Source organism: Bos grunniens, chromosome 9 (assembly GCF_055505025.1).
Source record: "Bos grunniens cultivar Pamir isolate PY7600 chromosome 9, Bosgru_T2T1.0, whole genome shotgun sequence".
NCBI lineage: Eukaryota > Metazoa > Chordata > Mammalia > Artiodactyla > Bovidae > Bos > Bos grunniens.
The window spans coordinates 26,249,185-26,261,561 of record NC_141173.1 but is presented as its reverse complement, the minus strand read 5'-3'; the positions used below and the strand labels follow the sequence as shown (position 1 = coordinate 26,261,561).

The window sequence follows — 12,377 nt, the reverse complement described above, 5'->3', positions numbered from 1 at the left end:
CTCACAGCTATGCCTAACAGGAAGTGTGTGTTTGCTCGAAATCCTAATTTGGGTGTGTTCCTGTAGAAATATTGAACGCTCTGCTAAGGGAAACAGAAACTCAGTCATGCAGGAAACTAGATACTGCATAAGGAGTCGTAGCTCCCCGTGGCTGTAACAGTGCTGTGGAGGCAGACAGGCAAAAAACCTGTTCCTCCTCAGAGAGCAAACAGGCGGTTCCCACCCCTTCACGATGCGAGTCCGAAGACTGCCTCCAGACATTCAGATTTTCTATTGTGCCAGACCGGACCAAGAGCCTTTTGTGAAGGTATGTTGGCGTCCTGATAGCTTATCAGGTGGCCGCGGACCCTCTGCGCTCTGCCACTCATATGTTTTGAAACGCTTTCTAATTAGAAAGGATCAGGCTGCTCTCTCAGCCAGAGCAGATCTTTTATTCACTTTGGAGAGAGACACCAGTGTGGTTTGCCCTTTCCCTTTGGAGTCAAAATTCCACACTTTATTTTTTCATTCTGCAGCCCCATTTTGTACTTGTGCTAAATGCAGAGGTCCCCCCAAACATGTGCTTTACCTAACACATTTATTTATTTATTTATTTTTAAATTTTATTTTATTTTTAAACTTTACCTACACATTTAAAATGCTGAATTTGTGATTCTTTGACAGTGTGTTCTTTAAGTAAATGCCCCTTAGAAAATGATAAAAATTTAAGGGCCAATAAATCAGGCTCAGGTGACAGCATTCTGGAAACTGAGTAGTCACTATCTGGCAACTTTTCACTAAGGTAACGTAAGTGCTTTTTCTCTATAATGCAAAAATCATTCCATTGTACTCAGGTATTTTAGTATATTAGTTACCTTCTCTCTATACCCTTCAATTTCAAAATAATTTGGTGACTTATCCAGATTTTCAGAGAAGCAAAAAGATTCAAACCTGGTACTTAACAAGTGTATTTACGATGAAATAAATGGTGTGTGCCAACATCGTGCTTCTGTTCTCAGCTTTGAAGGAAATACTGCTTTGATGGCTTCTGAACTGTCCATAAAGAATCGTAACATAATCTAGACTAAAGCTTGATGCCTCTTTGTTTTGTTATTTTCCATAGATGTTTATCATTCACTGTTGCTATGATTGCTTGTTGGTTGCTATGTGCCTGGCCTTGAGAGGAAATGTTAGGAGTCTTGATTAAAAAGCTATCCTTAATCTTCCCAATTTCCCTATTTATAGAAGACTTACTCGTAGTATGATCTCTAATTACCCCCTTAATAATTCAAATTTAGATGCAGGCTACTGGAGAATCATTCAGGGCATTTCAAGGGTATGAATCACTTGTGAAAGTATACATAATTCTTACCTGATGGCTGAGAGTAACGAAACTGGAAAACTTGTGACTTAATTTGTTCATATTAAGTGTTGCAGCCACACTGCATTAAATTCTGCATTTTCTTTGAAATCAAGATTATAATTAGCCGTTCCCCCCAGGAGTCTTGGCTCAATGTATGTCCTGCTGCTAAACCTACCGGTTACAGGCAATCGTGTACCTGAGGTCCTTTTTGTTAATAGCAGGTGAAGGAAAAGCCAGAATATCATTTTTCTTGGTTTACCTGGCTTCTCTGTTTCAGATCATCACGGTCGAGGAGGCAAAACGCAGGAAGAGCACGTGCAGCTACTACGAAGATGAGGACGAGGCCGCCCTGCCGACCCTGCAGCCCCACAGCGCACTTCTGGAGAACATGCACATCGAGCAGGTGGGTTCTCCCTGGGGATGATGGTAGGGGCCTTTCAGACCTTGAAACCATTTGCTCTTCTCACTTGGGGTGGAGAGTGAGTCCAGTTTTAAAGGAAAACCCCAGCAGCCTGACCAAGGCCCCCTGTTTCAGAAAGACAGTGTCCCTGCCACCCTCTTGGGAGAAGGAGGACTTGGCCAGACACCTTACATCCATTTCCCGAGACCTGAGCAAAAAACCATTTCTTGTCTTCAGAATAATGTTTAAAGTGTCCTATTATAGTCCTAACATATTTTAAAAGGATCATTTATCTCAGAGTTCCAATGGTTTTAATTGATCAGGCTCAGTAAACGTCACATAGCAAGTAGACTTAACTTGCTTTATGAAAACCATCTATTACTACTAGGAAAAACTTCCCTTTCTCTTAGTTTTGTTTGTTTGGTTTAGTTTCTATTTCCTGAGCATCTCTTAATTCCATTTTCATGAAATTCTATGTGTTTGAGGTTGAACTTTAGGAAGGGACCTCTTCTACTTCCCCCATCAATCTTCTTAGAAACTGAAATTCAGAGACCTTAAAGAATCACCAAGTTCAAGTCCCTCAATTTATAAAAGCGTCTGTGATGGCCCGTAAAGCTGAATGACTTGACCAAGCAGTTACAGAGACAGAGTTCATGCTGATTCTAGAACTATGCCAAGCATTCTGAGGACTTCAACAATTTACATAGCCTCCATTGTTTGTATTTTTTAAAAGATATGCATTATTGATATTTATGACAGCTACTGTGCTAAGTCACTTCAGTCGTGTGCAACCCTATGGACTGTGACCCTCCAGGCTTCTCTGTCCCTGGGATTCTCTAGGCGAGAATACTGGAGTGGGTTGCCATGCCCTCATCTAGGGGATCTTCCCAACCCAGGGATCAAACCTGCATCTCTTACGTCTTCTGCATTGCCAAGTGGGTTCTTTACCACTAGCACCGCTTGGGAAGCCCCATGACAGCCAAAATCAAGGTAAATATTAAAGTTAGTGAAAAATACAAGTGCAAGGAGGACAAACTGTCTGATTACTGGCATAAAATACCCATGCTTTCTTGTGCTCAGTTTGGTGAGACTCTTCAGTTGTCAGTAACAGCTCTGAGCCTTGGCGAGTTTAGAAAGATCAGCTGGTAAAATACTCAGTGAAAGAAATGTTGAAGTGTACAGAAGACAGCACGAGTCTAATTCATACCTCTTAATCAAGCTTGGTGCTCTATCTTCAAATGTACAGTGGCACAGTAACCCTTCAGTATCATCCCTGAGAGGGAATACATGCTCTGGGGAGCATCCCTGCCAAGGTAAACAATGTCAGGCAATGATGGTTTTGCCTTCTCAGTTTATAGTGGCAAGTATTTGCTCGAGTAAATGGGAACAATGTGGAAAGTCATGTGATTTTTGAGTTTGAGCCACAGGCATCTGTTTGGTGCTACAAGTTCATGCGTGATGATTTTCAGGCAGCCTGTAATATTTACATCTCCATCCTTGGATTCACAGCTGGCCCGACGCCTTCCAGCAAGGGTGCAGGGCTATCCATGGAGACTCGCGTACAGCACGCTAGAGCATGGGACCAGCTTGAAAACTCTCTACCGGAAGTCAGCAGCACTAGACAGTCCTGTACTATTGGTCATCAAAGATATGGATAATCAGGTGAGGCTTGTTCCTCTTATAGAGAAACATTTTTTCAATGAAGTTTCTCAAACCTATGCGACAGGAGAGAGACGGATACAATGAACTCGATCAGCCAGACCGCGCAGTTAGCAGGATTTTGCCACAGACACTTGGTTCTTTTCTTTCCTGAAGAATTGAAGTAAATCCCCAATTATTATGTTGTTTTACTCCTACTTACTTCAGAGTGCATCTCTAAAAAAGAAAATGGAGCATGTCTCCAAGTACAGTCACATCATTTTTCCCTGTTCTCATCATAGAGTAGGAAGCTACAGGGATATCCTGCAAGCTAAAACTGGAGACGGTGGAAGAATTCAAGTTCAGATTTGGAGATGGCTGTGGAAAGAAGTTTCAGTGCCATCCCAGAACTCTTTTCAGGTGGCTGAGGTCGTGCCCACCAACCTTGTATGCGTAGCTCCTGAGATGGAGAGCCGCTTAGGCACATGATGTGTTGTGCCTTATGGGCCCAGTTGTTACGAAACAGGAGAAAATGCCCTGGGCCATTGCTTATTACACTTTCATCTCTCTCACTTTCATCTCTGTTTCATCCCTCTTGGTCTTGGAGGCCCTGATGAAATCTGTTAATAGATATTACTCCCATCTACCCTACACTAATAATTCTTGGCTCAGTCAGCTGGGAGTTTGGGTGGAATCTGTCCAGGTTTCTTTTCTATACCATCTAGGCCGACTTCTGCATTACGAAAGGAAGAAATCTTTCAAGTCTGCTTTTTCATCTTTCAAGACCATTTCAATTTGGTCTGTATTATAGCAAGAAGAAATTTCTTTGCTCTTTTAAGATGTAGATATCATTATTCTCTATTTCTGGCATTTGGAAGCTGAGTTTACTTGACAACCATTTATTTATGCATCCATTCAGAAAATGCATGAGTGTCTGTTAGGTGTGGGGCACTATTAAACATTGAGGAGCTTGCTGAGAAGCCATATAATTAGGATCAGTTTAGGGGAAATAGATTTTTGCTGCCATAATCTGTCTTGGGAAAAATGAGTGATGGTGGTGCTAAAGGCACTGTCTGTCTCGACTGTGATTTTTCCTGTGAGTAGGTTACAGTATAATTATAGATTAAGAGTTGTGGGGAATGGTTTAGCTATTATCACTGTTACTACTGTTATTTACAGATTGAGAACACTTTATTTAATCATAGTCCAAGCTGAATAGTAGAGAGAGGCAAGGTAAAAAAAATTTAAATAACAACAACAAAGATTTAAAATGGAATTTACTTGGAGATTTAGTGAAATGTTTTCAAAGTTAGGTGCTACGTTTTAGATGAGATGGGGCTAGATAGTGTTAGACCATACACAAACCTGCACTGTACGTATAGATTAGTTCTCCTGTTAAGTTACTAATAGATAGCAAACTTGTTGGGAAATCTGTTGGCCTCACAGAGCAGGTTTTGGTGATGCATGGTTTTACTCAGCTTCCTATCAGAAGGTATGTAAAGGAGGCCTGCCTATTCCTGAAGATTACACTATTTGTCTCTGAGGTGTTATCTTACTGAAGGCATTTGTGTTATTTGAAGGCAACTGGACACTAACTCTGCTTTCCCCATTGCATCTACCCCCAAGGCAAGGATGCAGCTCCACTGTGTTTGGGAACATGATCGTACAACATCTGTACATTTATCTGGAAATGAACCATATACAATTCTAATATAAAAGCATTATATATGCAGACTGGCAGGCATGAGGAGTTCTACAGAACCAATCCCCAGTGAAACAGCCATTACTGATGGGAATTATAAAAACAATAATCACTTAGTCTCTGGATATTGTCCTAAGGGCATACGGCAAGTGAAAATTCAGTTAAAGAATATCTGGTAAATCTCGGCAATAACAGTGAGATTCTGTGGCACTTGTTGCCGACCCCCCTTCCCCCCGACCCCAGTCACTGTTCAGACACAGGCTTTGTTCTGGGCATGCTTGGACAAGAAGATGAGGATCCATCAACCCAAGCTCCCAGGCAGGTCCTCAGAATTTCTTATCCCCTACCCACCAGCCATGAAATTAAAAGACGCTTACTCCTTGGAAGGAAAGTTATGACCAACCTAGATAGCATATTCAAAAGCAGAGACATTACTTTGCCAACGAAGGTTCGTCTAGTCAAGGCTATGCTTTTTCCTCTGGTCATGTATGGATGTGAGAGTTGGACTGTGAAGAAGGCTGAGCGCCGAAGAATTGATGCTTTTGAACTGTGGTGTTGGAGAAGACTCTTGAGAGTCCCTTGGACTGCAAGGAGATCCAACTAGTCCGTTCTGAAGGAGATCAGCCCTGGGATTTCTTTGGAAGGAATGATGCTAAAGCTGAAACTCCAGTACTTTGGCCACCTCATGCAAAGAGTTGACTCATTGGAAAAGACTCTGATGCTGGGAGGGATTGGGGGCAGGAGGAGAAGGGGACGACAGAGAATGAGATGGCTGGATGGCATCACTGACTCGATGGACGTGAGTCTGAGTGAACTCCGGGAGTTGGTGATGGACAGGGAGGCCTGGCGTGCTGCGATTCATGGGGTCGCAAAGAGTTGGACACGACTGAGCAACTGAACTGAACTGAACCCACCATTCAGCTTCAGAGGCTGAATTGCAGGCAAGGGCGGCCTGGAGGTAGGGGGCGCTCTTCCCCTTACCGGCCCCTTCTCCGAGGACGGTTGGTCTACCTTCAACGCAGCAGGCTGAGAATACAGGGGTCTCTACTGCCCTTGCTTCAGCACAGAGCAGAAGTTACACGTAAGAGAAGGGAGCCAAGACCAGTCACTACTGCCCCTGCCCAGCACTCTGCTCATAAAACAGGATTGTGCCTTTGAGAAAAGCGAACCACTATCCACCTCCCAGCTCCAAAGCCGAGTCCCTAGCTCCCAGCTCCAGGTGAATGGGCAAACCATAAAACATACAGTTCATATAACCCTGTATACGAGACAGCAAAAGAGACACTGATGTATAGAACAGTCTTTTGGACTCTGTGGGAGAGGGAGAGGGTGGGATGATTTGGGAGAATGGCATTGAAACATGTATAATATCATATATGAAACGAGTCGCCAGTCCAGGTTCGATGCAGGATACTGGATGCTTGGGGCTGATGCACTGGGACGACCCAGAGGGATGGTACGGGGAGGGAGGAGGGAGGAGAGTTCAGGATGGGGAACACAAGTATACCTGTGGTGGATTCATGTTGATATATGGCAAAACCAATACAATATTGTAGAGTTGAAAAAGAAAAAAAACAAAACATACAGTTCAGAAGCTTTCCTCAAAAGACCTGACATTATTTAGAAAAACGTGGGGGAAGTTTAAGCTAAAGGGAAGTCTAGAAAACAATAAAAATTTGGTGGTAAACAATTAAGAGGAGGCTAGGAGAAGGCAATGGCACCCCACTCCAGTGCTCTTGCCTGGAAAATCCCATGGACGGAGGAGCCTGGTAGGCTGCAGTCCGTGAGGTTGTGCAGAGTCGGACATGACTGAGCAACTTCACTTTGACTTTTCATTTTCATGCATTCGAGAAGGAAATGGCAGCCAACTCCAGTATTCTTGCCTGGAGAATCCCGGGGATGGGGGAGCCTGGTGGGCTGCCTTTTTTGGGGTCGCTCAGAGTCAGACACGACTGAAGTGACTTAGCAGCAGCAGCAGCAGCAGCAGCAGCTCCATGAAGGAAGCAGACTAAGCTATAGACCTTCTAGAGAGAACCAGGGCGAGAGACAGCTGAGGAGAGCCTTCCTGGAGTCAGGATAAATTACATAGACTGGCCAAGGAAACTACTGTGGCAAAGGGGCCTAAATATAATTGAGTGAGAATTACCATGGAGTAATTTATACCACAAGGCACTATGGAAAATAATAGAGCAATCATCAAGTAACAGAGTCTGATTTATACTAACTTATTCCAGTGAGGTATAGAAATGTTACTCCTATATTGTTCTATTACATCTTTCCACTTTCTATAGTAATTTTGGGTATAACATTGATATATATTACAAAGTCAATAATAAAGTGTTATTTATATAGTTGTGTAATTTTTATCTACTAAGAAAGCTGAGAGAAGGAGAGCAATTATGCGTTTATAGGTTTTGTCATATTAACCTTCCTTTTACCACTTCTGGCTATCTTCCTCCCCCTCCCTGGATTCCTTTGTTCTATTATTATCAAATATATTAAATTTTTAGATGCTGTAGACCCAACAATACAATTATGTACATATTATATAACTTATTTCTAAATAAACTAATATAAAAAATAAAATGAATGTTGTCTTACATAACCATAATGCTGTATATCCAAAAAATTAACAGTCATTTCTTAGTATCATCCTATCTCCAGTGCTTAAACAAATTTCTATGATTGCTAAGAAAATTTGTTACTGATTTTTCTTTGTTCTTAGCAGCTCTATGGAGAGATTTTGGTATGAGGAACAGGGGTTAGAAAGTTTTGAGACTTCTACTCTGCCTAATTTTTAGTATTTCAAGGAGCTAGGAACTGAAGCAGAGATTCCATGATGATAATCATCAGATTTAAATTATTTTGAAAAATTATAAGACATTTTCCAGATAGACTCCATCTGAAGCTTTGTTTCTCAAGTGGAATTTGGAGAAGATATATCAGAATCACCTAGGGACTGTTTCAGAATATGTATGCTCGTTTTTACCAGTCTTCACCCCTCCAAGTACTGGTTGGGACCTGAGGAGGATAAGAGGCTGAAGCAGTGGGATGGTCATTCTGAAAACACTGCTCCTTCCAACCCCAACAAGAAAAAATAGACAAAATCATTGATTCAGATACATCTAAACCACCTTGAAAGCCCATAGTATTATGGAATTGTTACTTTTTTCTTTAAAATCATTTTGAATTGAGTATTGGATCAGTCACGTCAAGGATGCAGTTCTGTTAAGCATATTGAAAACTCATTTTTATGAATTAAGGGAGAGGAAAATTTATTTTCTCTGGGGAAATATCTGACCATGATTCTACTTATAAAACACGTCAGAGACAGGCTCTCACTCTCTCAACCACTCATTTCTGTGAGCAAGATGTATGTTGTAGTTGTTTAATGTTCCAGAATGTGATGAGAGAGAGATTTTTTTCTCTACAGTGAAGTGAGAGAGACTTTTTTCTCTACAGTGGACTTTGGAAGTCTTTTTAAACTGAAGCAATTGCTGACCTTTGACCGATAAGTTCTCTGAGCCCCTTGGGTACTAATAAGAACCAGGGACATTTTATTTGTTGATTCGTGGTCTTTTTTACTTAGAAACTCTGACTTAGTAATGCTCTTCATAATAATCTTGCTGAAAGAGATATAATGAGACCTCAGAATAGGATTATGCTAAAATATTTCAGAAGGGCTTTCTTTGAGAGGTTTGTGTTCGAAAGCTGCTAACATTTCTGTTTTCTTTTGACAGATCTTTGGAGCATATGCGACTCATCCTTTCAAGTTCAGTGATCACTATTATGGCACAGGCGAAACTTTTCTCTACACATTTAGCCCCCATTTCAAGGTACCTAGATGGAAGGAATACTGACGGCCTAGTGTCGTGGTGTCAGGGGGGTGGCTGGGGCTAGATGTCGGGGGCTGTGGTTGGAGCGGTAGACGGTCCCATCCCATAACCTCACTTGGCCTCACTCTAGCCTGCTCAGCACTTCATGACCACAGCACAGAAACCCGCTTGGTTCCCTTCCTGGGCCTTGGGAACTTTTGCATGAACTTCTGAGATCCAGGGTGGAATTGCAGGTCAGAACCAACATGTGTGCGAGAGATCTTTCCTGCCTTGTAACCCCTTCGGAGAGCTCATCCTGGTGTGGGAAAGGTCTAGCTAGAAGTCGGGAGCTTCCTCAGCCTGTGGGTGGTCCCCTCCCTCTTTGCTAATTCTCCAGATTGAAATGTCTGATCTCTCTTTGTCTTGTGTTTCTACCTAAGGTCTTTAAGTGGAGTGGAGAAAACTCATACTTTATCAATGGAGACATAAGTTCTTTGGAACTTGGTGGTGGAGGGTAAGGTTTTTGTTGTTATTAATTTACTATTTAACCAGAGTGGGTCTGTTTTAATCCAGGTAACTGAAACTTTGGTGTCAGCTGATTGTAGTTAGTCCATGTGTAGTTAGTCGATTATTTAGGACAGTGTGGTCTAACACATGACACTAAGAATCGAAGATAAAATGACTTATTTATGTGTCCAAATGAGGGACCACCTGAAAGACAGGTCATTTAAATGAAATACAGGAAATGTTTTATAAGCAGTTTAGGGTTTTGACTATAGCATAAAAGAAAGAAGTTGGGACAAGGGAGGATGGAAAGCGTCTACATAAAATTGAGATGTTTTCACCATTTTGCTTTTTTAACCTTTTTAGGGGACGATTTGGCTTATGGTTAGATGCCGACTTATACCATGGACGAAGCAACTCCTGCAGCACTTTTAATAATGATATTCTTTCCAAAAAGGAAGACTTCATAGTTCAAGACCTCGAGGTATGGACATTCGAGTGAAATTTAGACTGCCTTAAAATAGAACATTTAAAAAGACTGGGTTCGGTCAGCCCTGCTAAAGCTAGCTGGAAGACGAAGCCCCAGCTCAGACTGCCTCATCCCATCATAGTGCTTTCTTTCTGCCATCATCTCAGAGCGCAATTACATTGCAGAGAGATTCTGAAAGGTACATGTGGAAGGCAGACGATGAAGAAAGAATTTGAAGTTCGGATCGTTGAAAGACTTTATACTCTCACTTTCTTCAAACCCATAGAGTGAGGAGTCAGAATATTTATAGATGTGAGTTGAATGCAATTTTTATTTTTGGTAACTGTGAAAAAGAAAATACTGTAGAAGTATATACATTCCTTGTATATTTATCAACATAATTTTCATTACCAAAATGTACAGCATACTATTGTTTGCCATTGAAAAGTTTAGTCTCATTTAGAAAAATTGAAAGTGCACAGCACTTAAAGGGAATATATGATTTTTTAAAACTGTTTTATTTATTATTTCTAGTATATTATTTGAAATGTGTTGGCAATTTTTTTCTTTTAATGTGTCAAATCTTGAAGTAAAGAAATGTATACATTTTGTGCTGTTTTGGCAACAAATCCATTTGATTTATATAGTTTTATATTACATTTTTTTTGCCCTGATTGTTTAGGGTGATCTGTATATGTATGTGCTGCTTAATGTCCATATATATACACACACATATATATATACACAAACACAATTCTGAATTTTTAAAAACTCATAATCAATGTTTATTGATTTGACTGTTGTAGGCCATCTTTCCATTTTGTCATTGAAAAGGTACATTTTTAGTTATTTACCCTGAACATAATTGTGTAAAGAAGAATAAGCCATTTCTCACAGTCATAAATTGATATTTACAGTAATGTATACTTATATGATCCTGGATTTAGAACCCTGCTGTTGAAAAGAAATGTTTTGCTTCTTATAAAATCTCTTGTGTTAGTAACAGAAATTGTATTTTTATTGGATTTTTTGCATAATTTTCCCCAAGTTTTTACATTAACAGGCCTCTGTTTTAAATGAGACTGAATGTTTTAATTTCTGTATATTTTATATCAAATGAAAAGTGTCCATTATCCCAATTGTCTTGGTTTCTACACTCTTTTATTTGAAAAAAATTAAATGCAAAGAAATGCATTTATACCACAATTGGAATAAAAAGTAAAAAGCAGTTTTTAAATATCAACTCACTTTCATATCATTAAACACTCTTTTATGAAAGTTAATAATAAAACCTTGTTAAAATTTTAACAAATATTATTGATTGTCAAACTTTTACAAAAGCCAAAGACTGCTAATGGAAAAAAATGTCAAGTAATAGCCAAAGCTGAGAAAGTTATCTGTCATCAATTACATTTCCAGTGATCTTTGAAAGGAAAAATTAATAGAAAGTAGTAGTTGATAGACCTGCATTTTAAACATGTAAACAGTGCTTAGAATGTTGGCTTTAAGCTGGCAGAATACTTCCTCTAGCTTATTCTCTTACTTTAGACTATTTATAAAAGAGAACAAACAAATTGCTATGTGGCCTCCTGTCAGATCAACAATTATTTTACTCCACTCACATCCCATACAAGTTTCTTTGAATGCTATAAAATCTTAAATCTGTAGCCTGGGTGTACTTTCACCCAAGTTCTATTGCAAACTCGTCATTAACAACTTATCAGCAGTTGAACCTTATTAATCTGCTTGTTATATAATGTGCCTGTGTGAGATTCCAGGAATGTCTCAGTATGATCACGTTTACCATTTATGCCATTTGCAACCATATGCTATTAACAAAATGGTCATTTTGCATATAGTTCACTCTTACCTAGTTTAGTCCATGATATTATACTTGTGAGAGCATATTCAGATGCTGTGTTCTCTATTTAAAACAGTATTGTCCAATCAGACATGCGTGGCCCTTCATTTATGGATACTGAGTGTATGTAATGCAGTGCTAGCCCAATATTTTCAATAAAGGAATTCATGCATTCAATGTGATTTTCTTTCCTGAGGATTCATTCAGCAAGTATTTATTGCATGCTAAAGCGCTCACTTGCGTGAGAGGATGGTGAAATAACCAAGACTAAATAAGTAAGGTTGAGTGCTCATGTTTTTATTGCTACCTTGGAAATTCCCTCTTTGTTCCCCGTACCCACACTCCTATTCAGTTCATGAAAGCTGCTCCTGTTACACTTACTAGAGACAACTCCTGGCTCTGTTGCTAGTTTCTCTGTTCTTAATACTAGTTGTTCTTTGAATAGTGACTTTCTTTTTAATATCTCTCTCTTGACCTACTTCCTAACTTCCATGAGAGACACCTGACCCTCTGATCAATTTTCTTTAACATCCTGTCTCCTAGCCCCTGAAGATGAAGACTTCAGACAGTGTTCTTTCCTTCCCAGTTCCTCAGTTCATGAGGCTACATCAAAAGACGTAGATGGGAGAGGGCAGCCAAATGTCTC

The 12,377-nt window shown here is 40.1% G+C and overlaps 1 protein-coding gene across 13 annotated transcripts in view; it reads left to right on the top strand.

The window, feature by feature from the left end:
- NCOA7 (nuclear receptor coactivator 7) overlaps positions 1 to 11,908 on the top strand; it is a 160,738-nt gene extending 148,830 nt beyond the window's left edge. For 11 of the 13 annotated variants that reach the window (XM_086316334.1, XM_086316331.1, XM_086316341.1 and 8 more), the window contains 5 exons: positions 1,620 to 1,745; positions 3,252 to 3,404; positions 8,823 to 8,918; positions 9,338 to 9,411; positions 9,768 to 11,908. In XM_086316334.1, the coding sequence (XP_086172460.1) occupies positions 1,620 to 1,745; positions 3,252 to 3,404; positions 8,823 to 8,918; positions 9,338 to 9,411; positions 9,768 to 9,903 (585 nt within the window). In that variant the 3' untranslated portion in view covers positions 9,904 to 11,908. Of the gene's footprint in view, position 1; positions 308 to 1,619; positions 1,746 to 3,251; positions 3,405 to 5,006; positions 6,663 to 8,822; positions 8,919 to 9,337; positions 9,412 to 9,767 lie in introns of those variants that run through there. The other 2 variants (XM_086316343.1, XM_086316342.1) reach the window with 2 other exon arrangements.
- The last annotated feature ends 469 nt before the right edge of the window (positions 11,909 to 12,377 follow it).